Source organism: Erpetoichthys calabaricus, chromosome 15 (genome assembly GCF_900747795.2).
Source record: "Erpetoichthys calabaricus chromosome 15, fErpCal1.3, whole genome shotgun sequence".
In the NCBI taxonomy this organism is placed as follows: domain Eukaryota; kingdom Metazoa; phylum Chordata; class Cladistia; order Polypteriformes; family Polypteridae; genus Erpetoichthys; species Erpetoichthys calabaricus.
The window spans coordinates 76,587,440-76,614,607 of NC_041408.2; the positions used below are offsets into that span (position 1 = coordinate 76,587,440).

The 27,168-nt window shown below is 37.8% G+C and overlaps 1 protein-coding gene across 1 annotated transcript in view; it reads right to left on the reverse strand.

The window, feature by feature from the left end:
* Positions 1–27,168, reverse strand: part of LOC114665751 (calpain-2 catalytic subunit-like) — an 82,958-nt gene that overhangs the window by 15,293 nt on the left and 40,497 nt on the right. The window contains exons 10-17 of the mRNA XM_051919249.1: positions 23,053–23,222; positions 21,847–21,858; positions 19,551–19,762; positions 10,926–10,962; positions 10,611–10,667; positions 6,691–6,748; positions 6,517–6,581; positions 2,463–2,700 (exon numbers count right to left, since the gene is read on the reverse strand). Coding sequence (XP_051775209.1) covers positions 2,463–2,700; positions 6,517–6,581; positions 6,691–6,748; positions 10,611–10,667; positions 10,926–10,962; positions 19,551–19,762; positions 21,847–21,858; positions 23,053–23,222 — 849 coding nt within the window. The remainder of the gene's footprint in view (positions 1–2,462; positions 2,701–6,516; positions 6,582–6,690; positions 6,749–10,610; positions 10,668–10,925; positions 10,963–19,550; positions 19,763–21,846; positions 21,859–23,052; positions 23,223–27,168) is intronic.

A 27,168-nucleotide genomic window follows, 5' to 3' on the forward strand; every position in this document is an offset into this window, starting at 1 on the left:
GGCCGTACCCAGGCAGAGATCAGAGAGGGCACATCTGTACTCGTCAGCACAGGCAGCCTGTACCAGCTATCAAGAACAACAAATGCACTGGCCAATTAGACAACACAAATTGTAACCAATCATATTTCTTAGAAAGCAACTTTGCTCCCACCTTAATGGGTGAAGGCAGTGAACGATTCTCTTGCTGAATTTTGCCATGGGCCAATTCTTAGAAATGACAGTTGTATTTCTCAATTGTATTACAATTGTATTACAATATTACAATACAATTGTATTTCTCCATACAATAACCTGCTTGGTATCCTTTAGTGTCATATCCTTTCTTAATTTCTACTGGGGTGGGCCCTAAACAGGTCAGTTTTTACATTCTGCTTAATCTGAAATGAGAAGAGCTAAATACTGCACAAATCACACACATAAACCTCTCTATTTCTATTGAATTATCCGCATTCAGCAAGCCACTCTTTTAAAAAAAGAACTATAATATCAAATATGGAGTTGTTGATGTTCAAGCTGGTCACATCACACTGAGCAATGTGCACGGCAGAACAGCTAATACAATTCATATTACCATTTTAAAGTTTGTAAGCTGTACTTAATTTTCTGAACACTCCTGTAATCAGTGCATGTTCCCAACCTCCTCCTCCTCACCTTTATGTATTACTGGATTGCAGTCAGAGTAAACCAATCCTTGTACAAACGACCTGTTCATTACAGGGCACAGTCACTCATAGATCCACACTCATTCATCGCTAAACACATTCTGCTTAAATCTTCTTTTTTTGCTAGTCAGTATGTATTCTAATCAATACCTGAAATATCATTGCAAAGCACTCCTGACAGAACTGATGAGAACAAAATGAATATCATCAAGCTAAAGTGGAGTGTCATAATCCGGTACTATAAATAAATTCATAAAGAAGTAAATAATTATGTTTACCAAGTATTTCTGTATCTTCTCCCAAAGGATGGTATATTCTGTAAGACCAATTGTTCCTTTTCCATTTTGCTAAATACTGTTAAAGAAAGCTGTGTAATAAATTATTACTATTTGCAGAATTTTGCAATCATATTAGAATTAAAGGCAGATTCATCAATCCATTTTCCAACCCGCTGAATCCGAACACAGGGTCATGGGGGTCTGCTGGAGCCAATCCTAGCCAACACAGGGCACAAGGCAGGAACCAATCCTGGGCAGGGTGCCAACCCACCACAGGACACACACAAACACACCCACACACCAAGCACACACTAGGGCCAATTTAGAATCGCCAATCCACCTAACCTGCATGTCTTTTTGACTGTGGGAGGAAACCCATGCAGACATGGGGAGAACATGAAAACTCCATGCAGGGAGGACCCGGGAAGCGAACCCAGGTCTCCCAACTGCGAGGCAGCAGCATTACCACTGCGCCACCGTGCCACCCATCATCAATCTAAACATAACTTAAAAAGGTAATATTAATAATATTAGCATATAACTGTCAAGGCCAGGAGCCAATGTCAGGTTCCTTCAGGTTATTTACTGTATTAAATGTCTGTTACAAACCATAATATGAAATAAAGAAGATGAGTCCCTTTACTTAGAACGCTGTACTGGTAGGATATGCAATCCTTGCCCACTAAACTGTATTTAGAATGTTTCTTTTTTGGATGTTCTTGGTTTCATTTGCACACTACAATACACATTTTTCATTTAGTATTTCCATAATCAACATGGTATCTTCTCGGCCATACATCAACTCTCCTACATTTGGAAGATGAAAACACAGAAAGTCTTAAGTGGTCTGAGACGGACAGTCACCTTCAGCTCTGGAGGGGGCTGCCACTTTTTATTGGGCTAATCTAGCAACGGAAACAGTTCAGGATTCCACACAAGGAGCCCCCAAGAAATACTCAAAATAGGCCCATAGTGCCAATCTACGGCCTATTTATGTGTCTCTCCAAGACATCCTAATTTTGCCTCCTCACCCTGCTGAGCTAAATATGGACAGTGTTTGCCAAATCTTGCTGCCATGTTGTGGAACAAGCACCTCATCACTTTCTGAACAACTTCCATTGCATTGATGTCCAGGAACCCTTACACATCCCTCTCATCACAAAGCAACTTGTTACTGTTTAGGTTTTCTACCCAATGCTATCCTCAGGATATAAATTAGATTATTGGGAAGTTGAGCCCATATTCCTTGTTTATCATTTAACCCTCAGACCAACTGCGTTACTAAGCTTCTGTGATCTATCTGAAGTTTGCTCTTCTCTGCTTGACCATTTACAATTTGGTGACTAGATATAGCTATCTGCAAAACTAAGGAATAATTTATTTGTTCATCATTCTTATAAATCTACTTAGTCCTGTACATGTTGACAGTGAGTCAGGAACTATCCCAGCAGTATCTTGAGCATGGCAGAAATCAACCCTAAGCAGAGTGCAGGCTGTTCACAGAGTACAGTCATACACATACTCGGGTCATACCAGGCCAGCTTGGCTTCATCAATTAATGTAATCTGCAGTTCGTAGGAAATTGTAAAGAAGATGTAGTAAATAGACAAGGAAAACGCACAAACACTCCTCAAAGAGCGTGATTTGATCGGAGTACTCTGGAGCTGACAGTCTGTAGCAAAAACTAATGTGCTGCTATGCCAGCCATAAATATCATAATAGTAAAAACTGACAGTGACAGAAATAACTACCCATGAAGCCTGTAGGGGAAATAACACAATGCCAAATGGTGATAATGAGGGACAGAGAACTACAAGAATTTAAGATGTGATAACAATGCCCAGCATTACAAATGACTATTGTTACCAAGGCTACGTCCACATTACTACATTTTTGTTTAAAAGCACTGACATCAGTCTTGGATTTTGCCTTTGCTCAACACTACTCAGGCATTTTTAACCCCCAAAAATAATGACTTTTAAAAATGCTTTCCATCGCCATATACTTTTAAAAATGCTGGCTAGGCATTGCAATGTGGACAGGTGGAAACATAGATTTTTGAAGATGCAGACTCTAATCACACTTTGATTTGTTTGTGCTAATTATGTAGTCTTTCTTGATTCAATTCTGTTTATTAAAACATCTCATTGCTTAACTGGTCACCCTTCACAAAAGAAAACCATATTCCACCATGGCGGACAAGGATGAATTGCTTTCTATGGTGCTTGTTGTGTTGTTAACCTGTATGCATCTAATTTGCATTTTGTAGAAGTTGAATTCTGCAAACATGCAAAAAAGACCAATAGTTTACTGGTTGCTACAGTTTAATGATAAATCCTGTGACCAATGGCATTTACCATCCATTCAAGAATGTCCAGTGTAGGTGAACATCTATGTCATATGCGTTTTCATTCATTTTAGCGAGGGGCAGAGATACTCTTGTAAACAATATAAAAATGCAAGTGTGGTCAGAGATCATTTTTATTTAGAAGTAGTAGAGTTAACATAGCCCAAGGTAAGAACTCCATCAGAAGATGTGACTGTTGGAAGAACTGTCATTGCTGTTACTTTGTTTTACCAGTGCACTGGAGGAACAAGGACTGTTTAATGAATACTTGGACCTAGAGGATAATAACCAAGGTCAGAAATTCATAGTCCATTTACAATATCAAGTTCAAGGTAATCAAGATAGGAAACAATGGAGGCCTATGAACATGGTGGTCTAGAGACACTAGAACCTAGATATTAATATGGTGATTCATTGTATAAAAGGCCACTCTCTGTCAAAACTGTACTGAGATGTAGATTGAGATTTGTAGTTATGGTAGGAGCTCAGTGGAACAATTTAGGGAGGAAGAGGGGAGCCTTTTCTGATTTTTGTTTATTCTAAAACCAAAGTTGTCAAGTAGGGATACTGGCCTATTTGATAGATAGAACATTTGAAGCCTAGTCAGGAAGATGCAGTGTTGGTTATTCATACTCAATTTATTCTCTCTGCCATGCCTCAGAGGCCATGTGTGGATCTATCTGACTCATACACTTTAATAATAGAGTCAAAGAATAAAAGAAGGGATTGCACCAAATGAAGAGTATTAAGAATCTAGAGGCTGTCAGGTCCACCAACCTGTTGTAATATATAGAATAACACAGATTTGGAATGTGAATGAATAAATGTACTTTATGTGTGAATCTTATAATATTAGAACAACTGTGACAAGAACAGGCCTTTCAGCCCAACAAACCCGTCCATCCTGTTCACATAGATTGTCCATAATAAAATCAAGTTGAGATTTAAAGTTCCCTAAAGTCCTACTGTCCACCATAATACATGGTAAATTATTCCATGTGTCTATGGTTCTGTGTGCAAAAAAAACTTTCTAACCTTTGTGCGATATTTACCCTTAACAAGTCCATCTGGGTCCTTTATTTATTTTATTTATATATAGAATTTATTTTAAAGTAACAGCTGGAATTCACTGCACTAATTCATTTCATAATTTTAAACACTTCATTCCTTTCAACTCTTAATCTCCAATTCGAATAAACTGAAAAGGTTCGGTTCCTTCAATCTCTCCTCATAGCTCATACCTCCCAGTCCCAGAATCAGCCTAGTCACTCTTCTCTGGACTTTCTCCAGTGCTGCCATATCTCTCTATTGTAATAAAAATCCTGGGAGAGAAAGGCGGGAGACGAGACGTGATCTTCACGTTAAGATCATGGAAGACACTTAAAAGACCCGTGAGACGAAAGAGATTGACCCAGGACCGTCTCACGGGGACCTTAAACATGAGACTTAGTGCCAAGAGATTGACCCAGGACCGTCTCGCGATGACGTAGAACATGAGATTCATGGAAGACACGCCCTACTTTTGATCAATATCAAATAGGACAACGGGCAGCAAAACACTCAGTCGTGTAAAGGCTGCACACATAGATCCAGGGCTCTCAGCGCATATAAAGCATATAAGGACAACACGTTATAAATGAAACATTGACAACCAAGCGAAGAAGAAAGCAGAATGGAGAAAAGAGACTCAAAAGCGTTGGAGAGAAAAATGAGCAAAAAAGAAAAAGAATAATCTAGGTGCAAATTCAGAAAATAAGGAAAGTAATTATCAGCCTGGAACAAGTGGAATTGAAAAAAGCACATCCAATCGGGCTCAGATTTAAAAGACAAAGTAGAACTTCATAAAGACATTCACAAATGTTGGCGCTATACACATGAGGAGCAGGTTAGAGATTATGAAAGCAGTGGAATTTGAAAGGCTCAAAAAAAAAAACAGCACGATACACGCGGAGAAAGTTAAAGAATATTAAAGTAGGAAAATTAGAAAGTATAAAAAAAAGAAAGTAAAGATCGCAGTAGCGCAAACAAATGGAAATTATTACCGAAAAAGGGAAAATGATCACCACGGACCAGGTGTCATTGAAAAAAAAGCAGGACAAAGCGAGGTCAGAAATAAAAGACAAAGAGTAGAAAATAAAGTAAAACATCATAAAGAGGTTAAAAAACAAGGGGGCTAAACACATGCAGAGCAGGTTACAGATAATGGAAACTGGAATTCAAAAGACTCAAAAAAAACGTAGGCGCGAAACACATGCAGAGCAAGATACAGAATATAAAGCAGAAAAAAACAACAGTATCAAAAAAAGAAAGTAAACATCGCATTAGCGCAAAAAAAGAGAAATTATTACTCTGAGAAATAACGAAAAGGCGAATGTATCCGGAAAACTAAACACGGGGGTTGGTGAGCAAAGCGAGCAGGGGGCAAAGCCCCCTAGTCTTTTATACAATATAGAGACCAAAACTGTACCCAGTAATTCAGGTGAGGCCTCAGTAGTATGTTATATAACTTAAGCATAACCTCCCTTGACTTGTACTCCACACATCATGATATATAACCTAACATTTTATTAGCATTCTTGATTTCTTCTGAACACTGCCTGGATGTTGAAAGTGACAAGTCCACAATGGTCTGTGGTTCCTTTCCTCATTACTCATCCCCTGTAGTCTTTGATTCAGCATAGTTGCTCTTCTCTGGACTTTTACTGGCACTGCTATGTCCATTTTGTAGCCTGAAGACCAAAAACTGCACACTGTACTCCAGATGAGGTATAACCAGCATGTTATAAAGCTTCAGCATAACCTCTCTTGGCTTGTACTCAACACATCGTATTACATAGCTTAATATTCTGTTAGCCTTTTTAGTGGCTTCTGAACACTATCTGGCAGTTGATAGTGACAGTTCCACTAGGGATTGCAAGTCCTTTTTATGAGGTGTGTTTCCAATTTTCAGACCTCCCATAGTGTATTCCAATGTAACATTTTTACATCCTGTGTGTAATCCCTTTTATTTACTTTTTATTTTTATTTCTGCCACAAATCTGCTCAAGTCTGTGTGCTGCCCAAGTGCGCCTGTAACAATTTAGATGATTCTACATTATCTGCCTTTCCACCTAGTTTGGTATCATCTGCAAACTTAGCCAGCTTATTGATTACATTATTGTCTAGATCTTCTATGTGCATTTTATAATACTAGTAATGAGAGCCATGTGTGAATAAAGGTGAAGGATACATCCAGAAGACTGATCATGTTTCGACAAATGTCTATCCTGAAGCCACTACACTTGATGTCATTTCCTGCAACAACACAATATATAATTTTAAACCAAGTGTTCTCTTTTTTGTTAAGCTTTAGGCTTTCATAGTCATCACATAAATAAGAAAAACTTAAGATATGATCCCTTACGTTGTTCAATCTGTTTGTTCAAAAGCTGAAGGAGTTTGAATGCAGATATTGGAGAGTCCTTCAAGGAAAAAAAAAGATATGAGTTCATTAAAAACGTAGACACTCCTACATGACTTTAGACATGCACAGTTAATTAAATAATCATGGAGCACAACTGGCAGGGGTGCTGCTTCACATCACTTGCATAAACAGTCCATAATAATTCCTGCATTTAATGGGTGAGTACATTCTTCAATGGTGATGTGCCATTCAGTGGAGGAATAGTCTCTGTCTCCTTCATTGCCCAGTCTAGAGTAAGGCAGGCCACAAAGACAGTATATACATAGATTATTCAGGCAAGCTTTTACTCCAAATGTATTTATGAAATGCCCTGGGTAATTATCAAAGTCTAGGTATAAGTTCCCAATGTAGTAAGTGCTTTGAAAATAGAATAACACAATATGTATTAACAGAGACTTGTTCATTATATACTAACATAGTTCTAACATGAGTAGGAAGAGTATTTAAAAACCCAGGGCTGAAAAAACACACATTTTCTACTAAGAACATGCAGAATAATTTAACCAGTCTATCCATTTGCCCTCCACACATTACTTATGTCTGACACCTTATATTCCAAATCGCAACCTCAGATCCTCAACTGAGTGTCTCCTTAGAATTCCAAGAACAAAACTTAAAAGAAGTGGTGAGGCGGCCTTCTGCTGTCATGCACCTAAAATCTGGAATAGCCTGCCAGTAGGAATTCGCCAGGCTAATACAGTGGAGCACTTTAAAAAACTACTGAAAACACATTACTTTAACATGGCCTTCTCATAACTTCACTGTAATTTAATCCTGACACTCTGTATATCCAATTCATTATAATAACTATTCATTCAAAATTTGTACTAACCCCTACTCTCTCTTCTGTTTTCTTTTCCGGTGTCCTATTGGTGGTGGCTTGTGCCACCACCATCTACCCAAAGCACCATGATGTTCCAACAATGATGGATGGATTAAAAGCCAGAAGTCTGTATAACCATCAGCATCAAGTGACTCCGTGAGAACCCTAACTACAAAGAGGACTATTTCATTTATGTTAGGTAGAATGCCCAAAGGGGACTGGGCGGTCTCGTGGCCTGGAACCCCTACAGATTTTATTTTTTTTCTCCAGCCTTCTGGAGTTTTTTTTTTTGTTTTTTTCTGTCCACCCTGGCCATCGGACCTTACTCCTTTCTATGTTAACTAATGTTGTCTTATTTTAATTTCTTATTTGTCTTTTATTCTTCTTTTCTTCATTATGTAAAGCACTTTGAGCTACTTTTTGTATGAAAATGTGCTATATAAATAAATGTTGTTGTTGTTGTTGTTGTTAATTTTTTTAACCCACTTTTCCTGTTGTGAGGGTACTGACATCAAATCAAAGGCAGAACTTTTTTAAGAGCAATACCCAAGAGAAAAGATGAGGTCAAAAATAACATTGCCAAGGTGAAAACGGGAGATCAAAGAGAGAAATGACAAAACGCTAACCCAAACATTGAAGTCAAAGGTAAAAAACGCTTAGTTAACACATCAATTCAATACCGCATAAGCTAGAGCTGTGAGAGGTGACATTTATATAGTTGTGCCAATGATGACATCTTCTTAAAATCCTGGGGCACTGTGGGATGCATTACTATAATAACGAGAGACATCAAATTCTCAAAACAGCATTGAGGAAACTATTATAAACTTTCAAATCTCCAAATGAAAAACAGAAAACCCCAGTAATGATATATAACTCATTTGAAAAGCTTCTGGAAAGCTCAAGAAAAAGGAAATCTAAATGTGAATCACAACAATAGGACTTTGGGGAACCAAAGTCTAACCCAACAAGCATATACTCTGGATGGGTTGCAGTCCATTGCAGGGCACACTCACACACACAGACAGCCAAGATGTTGTGAAAAGGACCAGGAGACAGAAAATCACTAAAACAAAGTTTAGAGACAGGCCACGGTGAAGTAGCAGGAAGTCTTTGTTAAACAAAACCAAAGTCAGAAATTTGTTGCCAAATAATTAAAGAAAACTCCAAAAACCACTTGCAAAGCTACTAGAAATTCAGATCCTTGGACACTGAAAGATGGAAAACATCAATCTTCATTCTGTCACACTTGTGACATCGCAGGTCATGACTTCCCACTGTCATGTGGTAGCAACGTGCAAAGCAGCTCAGAATGGCGGTGCTCATAATTTAAACAAAATGTTGATGCACCAAGATTCAAAATATTTTTACAATACTGAAAATTGCCTTAGATAAGAAAACCAATTACAAAATGTAAGTCTATGCACACAGAAACCCTTAAAAAGAAAATAAAAATCATAGAAATACAGGGAATAATCATGGGGACAAATTTTAAAACTGTTCATATTCATGACATAAGTATTGAGCTGTCAGTCAAAAAACAAGCTTAACTTTAGTAGCTAAAGATCCATCTGATCTGTCACCTCTGTCACAATGGTAACTAAAAATCAACGTAAGAAAAAACAGAGCCAGCATTATTAAACTATAGCGATCAAGGCCTTAATATACACACCAGCGAGCAAAGTTTGTTGGGCTTTATCTGCATTCTCAGATGATAAAGTAACATGTGCGCCAACCTTTATGAAGTGGCATCACTGATTTCACACAACATGCATTACCAATAAATCCTGAGAATTTGTGGTTGTTATGAAAATATATATTGTTAAAATTCTGTAAGGTTTTCTGATATGTTTTGCAGGTATATCTCTGTCAACTTGTGATTTTCAAGTATAAGGAATTCAAATATGACATCAGTTATGAAATCCAAAAAGTACAGTATTAAAATTATTATTTTTAAAGTTAGGCAAACCATAAAAAGCATAAAGACTAAGTTCCAGAAGGCTTATAAAAATTAGTTGATGGTCCACTTATAAGTTAACTGTACTACCCAGCAGGGAAATGGCAAACATTTTTATGTAAGAACCAGGAGAAATACTCGTACAAAGTCAAAAAGCAAGCTGAGTTTGGAAATGAAAGTCAATCCTGTCTTTCAAAAAAGCTGGGAACATAATCAAGCCAGAACAAGAGATCAGAATCTGGGAAGACAAAAAAAAAACCCAAAAAAAACAAAAACCTCCTTTCATCAAAACCAAAATACAATGAAAATTTGAAGTTAAAAAGGCAATAGGAAGGATTTGTTAGATAGGAAAAATCAAAACAGTCTCACACAGTGATTCAAGGCTTTTCTGTAAAATGTCATTAAAACAAAACCACTCAAGCCAACCTTTAACCCTAACGAGGTCAGGGTCGTGATCCCTGTGAACATACCCCCAGCAACCAGAAATTCTCAACATGGCAATGGGATAAACAAAATGGCGGCACCCAAGAGAAAAGACAAAATGGCTTTACAGTTAAAAATAAACAAAGTTTAAACTTTGTTAAGGTGAAAAAAAAAAACAGAAATCAAACCACTGATTTGGAATCTGTGTGTTAAAACCCTACAGTCATTATATAATTAGCCAGGAACTCTACCAGAATTTGCACAATAACTTTTTTAAAATCAGAGGTCGCAACATTAACAAAGGCAGTGGCATCCATCTTAACACCTTCTTAAAGGTCCATCTACTCCTCTAAACAAATATTTTCAAAGTGACATTACTGCTGGTAAGGATGTTCTCCACCAACTTCTCAGATAGCAGGCTAACACTGAAAGTTACAAGGGAATTCTCGTTTTTCAGGTGACTTTTAGCATTGCTAGGGTTTGCTTATTGTTTGAAATGAAACCATTTGGAAAGCTCTCTTCAATATGTTTTATGTTGCATGGTCGTCCTCTGATGAACTTTTGTGAGGAAGTCCGTTTGGTTCAAATACTTAGCAAGGACACCATTCAACTTCTGTTTCACAGGACTAATTTACAGTAATGAAGATGTTTGCTTACTTCGCTCACTCCTAGCTGTCCGGAATGGGAACCAATCAGACTTGCTGTTATTTTAGGCTAGGAAGAATATAAAAATATGTTATTACTAGGGAAAGTTTTGTTCCCCAGTATTTCACCCAAGTCAATGTATGAATACAGCAAATTCAATTGTAAAGTGTTATATATCACAGAGAGCTGAAGTGATTATTCTGAAAAATGGTTATTTACATGTAAAAAGGAATCACACACATACTGATTATGTAAATGCAAAGTTAAAATAGAAAAAAATGTGTATAACCAATGCTTAACACATTATTTTAAAAAAATTATTTATACCTCATAGATTTCAGCATTGATGGGTTGTTCCATACGACTGAAATAAAGCAAAAGAAAAAATACCATATCTGACTCAAAATACTTGAATATCTTGCACTTAACAAGCATTAAACAATATATCCTTTCACTGAACACGATTAATTCAATTGTACAGTAAGTTCACTGAGAGTGGAAACCTATTTGAGCAGCATCAGGCTCAAGGTAGCATGGGTCGCCAGTCCACTCTCCACACTTATAAACATCAGGCCAATTTAGAATTACCAATTAACTTAATCTGTGGAGGAAAACCCAATCTCCATAAAGAAAGAGACCTGGCTTGGCCAAGACTCAAACCTGGCCTACTGAAACTGTAAGGCAGCAGCGCCTTGTTGCTGTTTCACCACTAATGCCCTAATCTACACATACTGTATAAAATGCTAAGGTCTGCCATCTGTGATTACTCTCAATCTCCATGAGCTATGACCTTGATCAAGTTCTTCACTGAAAGCTTATGACTTGATCCATTATGATAATTAAACAAATTGGAGGTAGTGGCAGCCTCAGCAAACTGACCTGCTCTCATGAGTTATTTATGGCAAAGTGATCAGCAGACAAAGTCAAATGGAGGAAAGAAAAAGACCAGAAACATCTGCTGAGCATCAAGCAAATCGTAGAGGCAGATTGTGATGAAGAACATCATAACAGGAAAACAAAAAAAGAAGAGCAGCACCATCCACTGAGTATACAGAATGCAAGACTGACAAACACTGAGAAATGCATGCAACTTGCGAGTTTCACTAGTTATAAAGTAATATGTAAAATTATATTTCTGTACAAGTAATAGAATTGTTTATAAACATTTTAGAATTATGAAAAAACAAATTAGAAAACTTTCATTCAGCATTCTACAGTAATTAATTTTGTATATTTTTTACCATGGTAGGTTTCAGGTCTAGCAACACAGTGTCTGCAACAAGGACACCACCAAGATGCCAGTTATGATTGTTCAGTTCACAAAACCCCAAAAATAGGGCTCAAAGAGCTTCAGATGAGGTCTGAAAAAAATGTAAGCTTTGCCGCTCTGAAAGAAAAAAACTACTTGCAAGCTATGAAGGGTTAAAAGCTGTTCTGCTATAGTAAAAGGTTATTAAAGTAGGCGCCTGTCGTAAGACAAGGTGAAGTAAGCTGACCTAGGGTAACTTCCTTTTCTAGGAACACGTCTGTTAAACACAGGATAGATGACCTTTCCTTCTTTGGGGCTCCTCTGACACGTACACAAAACAAAAACAGTTGGCCGATTTTCGCAAAATAAAATGAAAGGCATAGGTAAATGATATTATGATTTTTATAAGTAAGGGGAAGGGGGAGGGAGAAAAGCTGCCCGAAAAGCAGAACTTCCTTGCAATGTAGAATCCATGTACTCATCTGTGACTGAATAAAGACTGATTGATTGAACTATTCTGTCTTCCTCAGAGATCTCATTCCACACTGCATTCCTTACATTTTTTAAGAATTTATTTAACCAAACTAACAAGACCAACAAAACCAGTCCATAATGCAGAAATCAAAAAACAAAAAAGGCTTATGACACTAAAGAAAAATCATAAAAATTAATTTACAAAAGTGAACATCCAAAGTTGTAATCCAACGACTTGAGACACAAAGGAGAGCCAAACAATAGTAGTAAAATGCCAGTACCTCAAAAAAGGACAAAACAGCAATTCAATAATAAAACTTACAAAATAATATTCAGAATATACTCTAAATATTAAATGAAAATAAAAGACATTTGAGCCAGGGATGAAATACTGTGGTTATAGCATAACTATGCTAAATGGTAGAAGGTTTGCATATTTGTGTGGGAAGATGGGGTCACTAGTCCTTGTCATTCACGGTGTCCCAAAACTGAAACCTCTAAAAGAATCAGAGCAAGACAGAGGAAGTGCAACCAGGAGGAAACAGAGAAGATTTCCCAGGAGGTTAGAGAGAAGGCGACTCAAGGGATGCCAAGGATGTCTAACTCTCTCAACAGGGGCGGCCTTAGGCACGTGCAAACTGTGCACCTGCACAGGGCCACCAAATCCCAGAGGCCGCCACGCCAAAATATATTAAATATAAAACAGAAAGAGAAAATAATGACACAGCTGACGGCAATGTGGCCGAAAAACATTATGTTTCTTGTTAATTAGTACGCTGTATTTACTAATGTCGCTAGAGTCGGAGCAGTAAGCTATATGTAGTATTATAACGTTCTGCCGTAATGAGAATATCATGGGCCGCCACTTGGTTTTCAAGTTACGGACACGCGCATATAGAAGCGAAGCTAGTGCAAGTGGGCGAGTTGTCTTACAAGTTAATAAGTTACCGTGCATAAGACACCATATTGACATTGGCGGGCAAAGGGGCCACCGATTCTTTCTCTGCCCAGGGCCACCACGAGCCTAGAGCCACCCCTGCTCTCAATCTACTCAGAGCTGAGACAGGCAGAGGCCTAAAGATATACAGTTGTCCAGGTGATGCAATAGCACTTGATCCTTCACCCAAGAAGCAGAGAGTTTGTTAACTTCTTAAAGGCAAGACTGGTAACACTTGTAGCCAAATTGAAGGTGACTGTACCAAGATGCAAAGGTTGGGGAGAGAAAGAGAGAAGGCAATTTATCTTAATGGAGCTAAGGCAAAGGGCTAGTTGAGTACTGGACTTAGTTATTTCCTGCAGAAATTCAAGCAAGCTAAACCAGAAAAGTTAAACAACAATTCAAAGATAAAATAAACAAAGCAAGACATCAATACCAAAATTGCAAAAAGTGCTTTGAAGTGAGACTTGCTTGATTTACTCTTCAGTCTAAAAGCTTGGACAATGTGATCTGCATGCTTCCATTTTTTATAGTCGTAGAAAATTACATCACAACACAGCCTTTGCATGACTAGCAAAGGTCAGTGCAACAACAATCAAAGCAGATGAACCCATGAAAAAACAACAAAAAGTAAACCAGGGATGTCATGCAGTGTATGATAGGAATGACTCACGACAGCAGATAATGAAACATTTCCAAAGAGCTAGTGAAATTGGAGCATTCACATTGTCTAACATGTAAGAAATATAAACCAACTATTCCATTGGTGGTAATGGGGAATGTAAACTTGCTGGTCAACAAAACACACAAGCTAGCAGCATTAATTAAAAAGCATCGGGTCTATTGGGGGTGCAGTTTGTTGTGTCTGATGGAGACATGGCTAACCTACAACATTCCCGATGTGAGCACGGACATCCCGGGGTTCACAACCATTAAGAAGCCAACAGGGACTCTAAACATTGTGGCAAAAGCAAAGGTGGGTGACTCATACTGTTTATTAACATCAGATGGTGTAAGCCGGGATATGTAACAGTAAGGAAACAATCTGCCGTCAGGACATTGAACTGTTAGTGGTGGGTCTCTGTCCATACCACTTGCGAGGGAGTTTTCTCACGCCATCATTGTTGTTGTTTATGTTCCTCCATGGGCGAACACGGAGGGAAGGCATGTGAAGTCATTCTCGCAACCATTGTGGAACTTCAGACGAAACACTCAGAGGCTTTAATTGCAATCTCTGGTGATCTGAATCATACTACACTGGACTCAACTCTGACTTCCTTCTTTCAGTATGTTGATTGTCCCACCAGAAAGAACAGGACAATTGACCATTTATATGCAAATGTAAGGGATGCTTATCAAGCCATTCCCCTCCCCCCCATTGGGGAAATGTGATCATAATCTTGTTTGCCTACAGACTCAGTACAAGCCTCTAGTTCAAAGACAGCCCACAGCTATACAATCCTTCAAGAAATGGCCCCCTGAAGCTGAAAATGCCCTTAGAGACTGTTTTGAGCCTACTGAATGGAATGTTCTGCAGGAGCCACATGGAGCAGATATTGTGGGGATTACAAACTTTTGACAGACTATCTGAACTTCTGTATGGAGACTGTTGCCCCTGTTAAAACTGTACGTTGATTCGCTAATAATAAGCTATGGATTACAAATGATGTTAAGGGCCTTCTTAACAAGAAAAAGAGAGCATTCAAAAACAAGGACCAGACAGAGCTGAGGAGTGTACAGAAAGATCTTAAGGTTAGACTAAGAGAGGCAAAGGAGTCATACAGAAAGAAGGTAGAATACAGGTTGCAGCAACATAACATTAGGGAAGTGTGGGATGGTATGAAGGAACAACTGTACAGCAGAGGACCATATGGAGAGAGTGAATGAGTGCAATCTCTTCTACAACCGGTTTGACTGCCCTGCTCCTGCTTTACCTGTAACAAACTCACCGGCCATCTCCCCCTACTTCACAGCTACTCACCCACCCCACCTCCAAGCTGCCAGCTTAGATCATGCAGCCCCCTCCCCCCACCAGCATAGCAGCACATCAGAAGGTGCTAACAACCCACCTGCTTCTCTGCCCCGTGTTTCTCAAACCATCACTGCTGACTAGATTAGAGGATAACTGAGGAGGCTGCATCCTAGTAAGGCAGCTGGCCCAGATAAGGTGTGCTCAAGACTTCTAAGGGCCTGTGCTGCTGAACTGGCAGGACCCCTTCAGCACATTTTCAACATGAGCCTGCTACTGGGAAGGGTCCACACTCTATGGAAGACCTCATGTTTCATCCCCGGCTCCCAAGAAAGTGAGATCCATATTATGAAGACCCTGGAGAGACTACTCCTCAGACCACAGGTGAATCACGCACTAGACCCCCTGTAGTTTGCCTGTCGAGAGAAGGTGGATGTGGATGATGCCATTCTCTACCTTCTCCACCAGACCCACTTGCATCTGGACAAAGGATGTAGTGCTGTGAGGATCATGTTCTTTGACTTTTCCAGTGCCTTCAACATCATCCAGCCCCTTCTACTGAGAGAATAACTGTTCATGATGGGAGTGAACTCAAACCTGAAGAACATGATTACAGATTACCTCACTGGTAGAACTCAGTTTGTCAGTCTGGGGAACGGCTTATCAAAGACTGTAATCAGTAGCACAGGAGCTCCACAGGGGACTGTTCTTTCCCCTTTCCTCTTTACCATGTACACATCGGACTTTAGCTACAACTCAGGGACATGCCGCATACAGAAGTTCTCAGATTACACTGCATTGTTGGGTGTGTCATGGGTGAACAGGTTTGAATCCTACCTGGCAGGGAGAAAATTCTTTGTTAGTTGTGGTAATTATAACTCAAAGACACATGATATTCTATATGGTGTTCCACAAGGCTCTATCCTGGGTCCGCTGCTCTTCTCAATCTACATGCTTCCACTAGGTCAGATTATCTCGGGACATAACGTGAGCTACCACAGCTATGCTGATGACACACAGCTGTATTTATCAATAGCACCTGATGACCCCAAATCTCTTGATTTGCTAACACAATGTCTAACCTGTATCTCAGAATGGATGAATAGTAACTTTCTCAAATTAAATAAAGAAAAAAAACGAAATCTTAGTGATTGGCAATAATGGATACAATGAGGCTATTAGAAATAAACTGGATGCATTAGGATTAAAAGTCAAATCGGAGGTAAAAAGCTTAGGGGTAACCGTTGATTGTAATCTGAATTTTAAATCGCATATTAATAAGATCACTAGGACAGCATTTTTTCACCTAAGGAACATAGCAAAAGTTAGATCTCTTATATCATCGAAAGATGCAGAGAAATTAGTTCATGCGTTTGTCTTTAGTCGGCTAGATTACTGTAATGCACTCCTCTCAGGACTACCCAAAAAAGACATCAATCGTTTGCAATTAGTGCAGAATGCAGCTGCTAGAATCCTTACCAGGAAAAGAAAATCCGAACACATTTCTCCAGTTTTGATGTCACTACACTGGTTACCTGTGTCATTCAGAATTGACTTTAAAATTCTGCTTATGGTTTATAAAGCTTTAAATAATCTCGCCCCGTCTTATATATCGGAATGTCTGACACCTTATATTCCAAATCGCAACCTCAGATCCTCAACTGAGTGTCTCCTTAGAATTCCAAGAGCAAAACTTAAAAGAAGTGGTGAGGCGGCCTTCTGCTGTTATGCACCTAAAATCTGGAATAGCCTGCCAGTAGGAATTCGCCAGTCTAATACAGTGGAGCACTTTAAAAAACTACTGAAAACACATTATTTTAACATGGCCTTCTCATAACTTCACTGTAATTTAATCCTGACACTCTGTATATCCAATTCATTATAATAACTATTCATTCAAAATTTGTACTAACCCCTACTCTCTCTTCTGTTTCCTTTTCCGGTGTCCTATTGGTGGTGGCTTGTGCCACCACCATCTACCCAAAGCACCATGATGTTCCAACAATGATGGATGGATTAAAAGCCAGAAGTCTGTATAACCATCAGCATCAAGTGACTCCGTGAGAACCCTAACTACAAAGAGGACTATTTCATTTATGTTAGGTAGAATGCCCAAAGGGGACTGGGCGGTCTCGTGGCCTGGAACCCCTACAGATTTTATTTTTTTCTCCAGCCTTCTGGAGTTTTTTTTTGTTTTTTCTGTCCACCCTGGCCATCAGACCTTACTCCTTTTTATGTTAACTAAGGTTGTCTTATTTTAATTTCTTATTTGTCTTTTATTCTTCTTTTCTTCATTATGTAAAGCACTTTGAGCTACTTTTTGTATGAAAATGTGCTATATAAATAAATGTTGTTGTTGTTGTTGTTGTGAACAGGTGGAGGAGTACAGGGGTCTGGTGAATGACTTTTGTGAACTGCTGTTGAACACTTCCAAAACCAAGGAGATGGTCGTGGGCTACCTTAAGTCAAGACCACCACTGAGACCTGTCTCCATTGAATGGGTGGATGTGGAGTGGGTCAAGACCTATAACTACCTTGGAGTGCAGTTGGATGACAGGCTGGACTGGTCAGAGAACACAAAGGCTCTGTTCAGGAAGGGGCAAAGCCAGCTCTATTTTCTGAGGAGGCTGGGCTTCTTTAAGATATGTAGGAAACTCCTGCAGATATTCTATTAGTCGGTGGTAGCCAGTACTCTCTTCTATGCTGTGGTGTGCTTTGGGGGGATCGGGGGGGCTTGAAGAAGAGGAATACTGATTGTATTGACAAGCTGATCAGGCAAGCAGGATCTGGGGTTGGAATGGAAATGGAGTCTCTGGTGACAGTGGCAGAAAGGAGGACAATATGCAAGCTGCTATCTATTATGGACATTGAATATCACCCACTATAGACCACCAAAATTAAGCAGAGTTTGTTAGTGAAAGGCTGTTATCACAGAACTGCAATATGAACAAATAGAAGAGGTCTTTTGTCCCCAGAGCCGTTAGACTCTTCAGCTCTTTACAACATGGGCGGGGGGTAATTCAGTTCTGGCCCTGATACTCCTTCTCTGCTTATAAGCTATGTTAGATGTATTAGCTATGCATCACATACATCTGATATCTCACTACCTGGTCATTACTGTATAACTCTTTTTTCTCTTGTTTGTTATTACTTTATCAGCATAAACCATGTCACTTTTTTATTTTACTTTGACATTAAGCCACTTTAGTATCTGTCACTTTAATATTATATGCCACCTGTCACTTTGATAGTAGTATTATTTGCACAATTCTCACTGTACTGGCATTACTGTATTGTATGTATCATCTAGTGTACTTTGATTGAATTATCTGTACAGTATTTGTTATTTGTGTAGTGTATGCTTAAATGTTTGTATTTAACTTGGTGTAATTAATTCTTGTCTGCTGGTACGTAAATTTCCTTCGGGATCAATAAAGTATGTATGTATGTATGTATGTATGTATGTATGTATGTATGTATGTATGTATGTATGCATGTGACGTGTGGCTACACATAGTAAGAGACAGAAAGGGTCAAAGCCAGAATAATGAGAGAGACCAAGCGAACAAAACACAAGGACAAACTGGAGAATTAAAACTCAACAACACAAAGAGAGTTCAAAAATTGAAACGACACCTAATACTTGGCCTACTTGCTTACAAAATATGCTAAAGTTTGTGTTTGTTTATCCAACCCAGGGATACTGAAACATGGAAATGCTGCCGTATTTGTACTATCACTATCTGTGATTGAAGGAGTGCTACAATCGTGACCAGGGTGACTGGTCACTCATGTCATGTTCACAAGGAAAAGAATAAGGAAAAACAAAATGAAACTTTGATAAAGTTATTTGGAATGGTTAGAAATCTCCATAAATATATTCTCAATGCTAAAAAAAAATAACACAAAATAGATGTATAACAAAGCTCAATTACTACACATACTACTGTAGGTTACACTGGGGCTCCCTAAACAGCTTAAACTGTTCACTCTTTAAGTCATGGAATAAAACTGTAGTACAAGAACAAAAGTCATAGGGACAAAGGAAGACTGAAAACTTCACATTTAATAAGCCATCCTTCTAAAAACAATGTTATGAGCATGAAGACAAGTCTCCTTCAAGTAAGTGAGGTTTCTGAAGAACCTACCTGTGTAAATGAAGTGTTTCACAGAGCATGTAACATTTACAGAACGTGCTGTTGCCTGAACCACTGGCATATTTTGAAAATCATGAAGTAAAATCCAGTCTATCTTTTCAGTACATCAAAAACTTACAATGCAAACAATATAATTAAACATCTCTCTCTTGATCTGGTTGCCCACCTTGCAACAGCCTGCTTCTCAAAAAAGAATCGCAGAATGAAGTTGCCATTCTTGTTTGGCTCTTGTGTAGATGGTATGATGACATAATCTCCCGGAGGGAGAGTAAACCGGTCACACTCCTCTCGGTCATCGACGAATGTACTGCTGTTGGCAATGGGGTCTTGGTTTAGGAGGACATCAGGTCCCAAGTTTATTTCTTTAAGGCCTTTGTACTGCATTAACATGGAAAAGTTACAGTAACTTTCAAATTTTAAAGAGATTAAAAAAACAATATTCATAATTTCTATAAAAATGGTTTAGCAGTGGAGATTAAACCAACAGTCCCATAGTTGACAGCCCTGGTGCCTCATTTATGAAACTTTGTATGAATTTGAGCGACACAATATGAGTACATCAAAAAAAAAATGGAAAATGCTTATGCCAAAATAACATCAGATTTATAAAACCTGGTCATTTCTACGCAATTTACCCTTTATAGATTATAATCACCTTGTAAATATGTGTATGTGAGCACACCCTAAATATTGCCTTGCAACATCCATATACAGTATGGATGATGCTAATCGACCTTATACATATGCAATCATGATACTGCAGAACTTCATTGGCTGGTATAGCAGCCTCTCTCTCCTGACTTGTCAAGACCATGCCATCTGCATTCAAAGGTATCTAACAATTGAGAGCACAAGATCATGTGCACCATTATAGCACCTCTCTCCTGCACTCTGAGGTCTTGGAAAGGTTTAAGGAACCATCATCTGACACAGTAGCCGCTATCAACTGGCACAAGTAATGACATGATTGCTGTTACAATAAATAGTACAGGCCGTATGAAAACCTGGGGGTTCAGCCAGTTACCTTACTAACTAGTCAGCCACCATGTGCAGCATCATCACATCTGTCAAAGCTACTTTGTCACAAAATAAATAAATCACAGGTTGACCAAGGCCACTAAACCACGATGTTTGCCAGTCACATCTTGGATGACTTGTTGCATCAATGGAATGTAACTACTTACGGTTAACAAAAGCAGCTTCATTCTCATTTAAGTGCCCTTATTGCAATATGAATGCAGTCAAGTAATCTGATTACGTTAGGAGAACCAGACACTGCTGCAAAATGCCTTTTTATGTTGGCAAAAACATAGCATACAAAAACTGGATGTAGTGTGTCACCTGTCAGTCAAAGGCTTCCAGCACAGCAGGCATGATGGAGTGACGTTTGGCTGAGATATTTCTGACCTGTCAGCCAGTTACCTGAGAACTGACAATGGATAGTCTAAACTGCCAAAAAAACAAAAAAATGTTCTTAGCACAAATATGTTGCATTGGCCCTTTAAAAGAGTATTAAAATAGAGTCCATACATCATATTCATCATTTTTGAGGTGTATTATATTTGTCACATCAACACACATAATAACAAGCCAGTGATATGAATTATTATGTGTGTGACTCGACATTTGGCTGCATTTCCCGACTTGATCAAGGGTGCCCACATTTCCCAGTTTCTATGAAATGTTGTGTGTGCATGGGTCAGAGTTGCCGTAAATATATGCAGGCTTTTGCATCAAGTTTTCTTTTATAAATCCTGACATTGGTATGGGAAGTTGTGTACGCACATATCGAGACTCTTTTTGTGCGTATGTAAGCTTTATAAATGAGGCCCCTACTGTTTAGCTCCTTGACACATTATCCATAATAATAGCTTTATTTTGCCCTTATATCCTGAAAAAATTTTAAAAACTCTTAAAAAGGTTCTCACTATAAAATGTAGCATAAGATTAATGTAATATAAGATTTATTGATAGTCTGAACATTTCAAGATGTCCTTGCTCTGTTCATCTCAAAGCCAGTCACCTTCTGTGTAAACCATGAAAGCTGAATGACCTGCTTGACTGAGCAGGGAACTTGAAGAAGTTAAGTAACAGAATGGCCACTTGAAGAGGGTGGTTAGAATTATTTAAAAAACAATTCTGCTTTTTAGATCATAGGTGCAATTTAGCTTAAATAAATTAAATGTGCTGAAAATGTTAAATTTACAGAAACTAATCTGAAGACTATTCTGGCTCGCCAAATGATGTGAATTTCCATTCCTTCAGTTGTACTGATTTCAATATTACAATATTAATTGAGAAATTAATATAATGATTTCTCAAACAGGTGCAATATTCAAAGCCATGATGAAGCAGCAGTGCTTACCACTGTGCAATTCCATGCCACCCTCTTTTTAAATGAAATTTATTAAAGTTAACTGACCATGACTATTGTTCTTCTGATTTTACTTTATTTACTTTACCTCATCAGGAACCTGAAAGATAAAAATAATATATATATTATTGATATATTATATATATATATATATATAATTATTAATTTTTTAAATAGACTTCATTATAATTTAACATACTATCACAAAACATTTTTTAGTGGTGCTTATACAGGAATCATCTAAAGTGAATGGGAGAGATACAGCAAACAAGAAGAAAAATGACTTGTTGAGACAATAAAAAGGTAGAAAACAGGCATGCAACTCCTGTGTGGCACTAGAATATTATGAAACAAAAAAATTAAAGCATTCAAAATAAAACTATAACCTGCATTTCATAAAACAAACAATAGCAAAATGTGAACAAAAATAAATATTGTAAAACTAAATGAAAATGAAAAACAAACATCAGAAACAGAATTCTGATGTTAAAAAAACACAAATTACACAAAATGCACTATTAAAACATGTTAATATTACACTTTGAAAAGTATTAGTTGGGTCATTACAATATATAGATAGTCACACATGTGTGCTTGGGGGGCAACTTCATGGCTCATCCAATGGCAATTCTACTCCAAGCCAAAGGGTGGTGCTATATCTAACTGCTTCTCCTCTTTATTTCTCTGTAGATTGGAAAACTGATGGCCTAAAGACCACTTATGTCACATCTGGTTTCCAACCTCCTGGACCCACCCATTCCGCTTGTTCAGCCTCATAACAGGCTCCACTGCCATCTGGAGGCAGTTGGTTGAAGACTCACATTTGAGAAGATGCTTGAGAAGATTCATTACACAGGGTCGCCTGTGACACTCCACAGTCTTTCTTGTTGTCTTGTTTGTACTTATATATACAGTATATCATTCTTGAATCTGATTCTAGACTGGTGTTTTTGATACTAGGCCAAATTTGGAGCCCAGCAGATTTGTAACAATTGTCAGGTTCTGGATATTTACTACATCCTAACTAGGATCTATTTTTGTACTACAGTGGTACAGCTAGGTGATTTTTAGGAAAGATGTGTTATGTTCATAAAGTAATTTGACTAGGGAACAACAAATGCTGTCATTTTATTAATCATTTCCAAGGATCAAAAAGGTGATGTAATATTCCAATGGAAATCACTTGTGGGTTTGCCAGTGATTACAGGTTGGCATATTTTGCACTATTTCAGAAAACAGGAGCACTGCAGCGTAAATGTCAAATAATTAACCAATGTTAAGCTTAAAAAAATACCTGAAAAATTGCAAAACCAATCGTATTGAAATCCTGGTCAAGAATTAAGTTTCTTCTGGCATTTTTCTGCATCAGCCCGACTACAAAGCTGCAACCACTCACAGGGCCATTTGTCTCATCATCTTCTTCTAGCAGCTTGAAATAAAACTGGGGATTCATGCAGAATGTGTCTATTGGAAGAGATATTATAGTGATCAACAACAAAACTAAACTGGACACACAAATGTTTATTAGAAAATGTAGAATTTGCTTAGTCTTTTCATAAACAGAGTGACAGATGTAATATTTTCAAATAACGCATAAGTTTCCATAGACATCTCTGCAAACATATATGAATACATGAGTTATGTGTCAATGAAAGATCAAGTCAAATGAGGATCATTGCTAAGTAAATATTAAAAGTGTGTATGGAAAAGAATATAAAAAAGGCCAGGTCAGCATATGATATAGGATTAAATGAGGCATAGAAAAAACAGCAAACTTTGTATGCTAGTAAACATTCTGAACGTCTTTTTTCCTATCTCTGGTTGTTTTGAGTCTGATAAGTTGAGAAATTTGGCATCGAGTATAGCTCAAATCATCTATAAAGGGAGCCAGCCCAAAACACTATACACATTTTTTTGTAACTAAGCAAGGTTGTTTCTCAAAGGTCAAATAACAGTACCATCCACACCACCAAAGTATTTTTACAATATCCACACTCTTGGAAACAATGCAGGTGTTGTTGACGTCACATGTCACACCTTCCAATCCTGTGAGCCTAGCCACGTGGTATTTAAGATGGCAGTGACAATATTAAAATGGTGGCAGCTATGAAAATTCCAAATGGTGGTGTGATAATGTCATGCCAGAACGACGGCATGAAGAAAGAAGAAGGACAAAGAAGGACACGACAAAGAAGGACGCCTCACGCCTTAACAAACTGGTGAGGAAGGCAGGCTCTATTGTTGGCATGGAGCTGGACAGTCTGACATCCGTGGCAGAGCGACGGGCGCTCAAAAGGCTCCTATCAATTATTGAGAATCCACTGCATCCACTAAACAATGTCATCTCCAGACAGAAGAGCAGATTCAGCGACAGACTGCTGTCACCGTCCTGCTCCACTGACAGACTGAGATGATCGTTCCTCCCCCACACTATACGACTTTTCAATTCCACCCGGGGGGGTAAACGTTAACATTATATAAAGTTATTGTCTGTTTTTTCCTGCATTGTTATCAATCTTTAATTCAATATTGTTTTTTGTATCAGTATGCTGCTGCTGGAGTATGCGAATTTCCCTTTGGGATTAATAAAGTATCTATCTATCTATCTATCTATCTATCTATCTATCTATCTATCTATCTATCTATCTATCTAATCTGCTTAATACAGACCAGGGTCATGGGGGTTGCTAGAGCCCATCTCAGATAGCATTGGGTGCATGGCAGGAAAAACCCCTGGATACGCACATGCACACACACACACACACACACACACAGGCCAGTTGAGCATTGGCAGTTGATGTAACCTCCAGTGGGAGGAAACCAGAGCACCCAAAAAACACCCCATGCAGACATGGGGAGAACATACAAACATCATGCAGGGAGGTCCCAGTGTCAAAACATAATATTAAAATATAAGTTCAAAACCAAACAAAAACAACAAAATTAATTATGACAGCCTCTAAAAGATGAAGTCTAGAGCAACTCATGTTATCACCTAGGAAGTAATAGGTAGTCATCAGTATTTTTAGAGAGAGATAGAAAGGGAAAACGACTGAAATGTTGATAAAAAAACTAGCCATAATGGGAGTTAATCATCAGAACCACAAACATAAAACTAGAGTTGATGTCAAATGTAACAGTGCTAAAAGGTTAAAAAATTCTAGCTTGTTTACTTTTCCCTTAACTAACACTAGACAAGAACTTCTGAAATTGATCCACACTCAGATAAGGTGATGCATGCCACCATCTTATATGGGTGTCTCAATGACATCATGCATCATGTCAAAACACTTCATTGTTAGCAAAGAATGCCAATACCAAAAACAATATGGCAACACCATTAAAGAAACACACAAAATGGGAAGAGAAGTGGCAAAAACAAACTTCCAAAATGGCAACATCAGAACATTAAGAATAATGAACAATAACACATGTACTTAAAATATGAATGATCATTTTCCCAAGGTGTCAAAATGAGGATTTGTCACAATTCAAGAATCTAATCAAGGTTTTAACAGAGTACTTTGCAGACACCTCCTGTAGGAAAGCAAAGGCCATATTTGTTGGACATTTGAAGGAATGAAATTATTTGGTTTTAATGGTATGACCGCCCGTATTAGCTAATAGCTAATTGACATCTATGTGGTATACGTCAAACAAACTACTGTATGTGGTGTTTTGCCTTGATACTGTGGACCACCATCAACTGTACGCTTTGTCAGATTCAGATAATACAGAAGAGCACTTTAGAGCACATCTTTAAAAAGTTAAAAGCAATGTTAGATGGTCGTTTCAAGTTAATTGTCTATAATCTGTGTGCAAGGGTGCAATAAGTAAAGTAAGGAAGAAATGAGAAAATTGTAAAAAATAGAGATGCAGTAGCAATTGCAAGAAAGAATGTTTAAATTCTGCAACATCTGAGAGAGAAATTAAAAGAAGACTTAAATAAAATGAAAAGTGGAAAAAGGAGATGAGAAAACACTTACGACTGCTCATTAAGTTAAACAGCAGGAATCTGGGTATGCGGATGCAAACTAATTGATTTCACAGTAAATTTCAAGATAAGTTCATCATAAAATGTACTGTTGACTGTGATGTTAAGCATATTTAATGAGAATGACATGAGTCATGGTCGAGGATTTGTTAAATCGTATAATAAGTCTTTTCTACAACTAAACAGCTGCAAATTGGTTTTAAAAGAAACACCATTGACCTACAAAAAGTATCATAAAAGAGCATGTACTGTAGTAGAGACTGTTGAAAGTTATAAAGATCTTAAAACAATCTTCAAGCAATCGTAGACTTTTTATCAGAATGGAGAAGCAGTCTGTCTAAAAAGACAACAGTGCCTCTAGTGTTTAAGGTTGAATTCAAACATAATGCCTGCTTTGTATTAATTGTGTATTCAGTCCTATTTTAACATATGTTCTGCTGGTGTAGTCACTGAAAGTCATGAACGATGGAGACAAACACCAATTTAAAGTAAAAAGCAATTCCTTCATTCTTGGTGAGTCAAAGAGACTGCTGAACCCTCAGCTCAGTGACACTGACTGGTCAGATCAGACAGACAGCCGAAAAGAAAAAAATCCTCCTTTTTATTACCTAGCTTATTCATTAACTGAAGACAAAAACATGGCAGTTAATTTTGAGGTCATACACAGATTGCTGTAAGTTAAGGTTACATCCTGATTTATTACATTGCAAGAGTGTACAGAGTTTCTTACCAAAATAAAGAGTTATCCGGCACTCACATTACTAAGGAATGCACCCTTATCAGCACACAAGACCAATTTAAATCAGTTTCTTATAGTTTAGTACATTAGTTATAAAGAAATTACATTCTTATAGCTTTAATATCTTCATTAGATTTTGTTTGGTTAGATTAATAAATCCTTATTTATTAATCCATAAGTGACATATTTCTTATAGTTTTAAGCAGGAATTCAGAAATGGTCACAACTGGTTTATAATATCACAGGGTGTTCTGTTAGTATCAAGAGATCAGCATTTTCTCATAAAAGAATGCAAATTAGTCCCTTAAACTGTGCACAAGCTTAATTCTTTTTCTACATAAATGAAAAACAAATCATACAGAAGTAATAAATCATATAGCTCTCTGCTGCATGATTAATACAAAATACAGTCCTTTGTATGTATGAGGTAACTACTTATAATCATTACAGTTAATAATGTTTTTTTCTTTCTCACTGGCTTGGTTTATATATCTTAAGGTTAGCAGAAAAAAGAGGATAAATATTGAATATTTTATATTTTCATATTGAAAAACTAAACAGTCAAATCTGGCAAATTTGTTTAATTAGCTATTGGAGCAGCAATGTTGCACAGAAAAGATGGCGACTGAGAGAGAAACACCTCACTTGTAACCAGGTACACTGCACTTGCAGTGTTC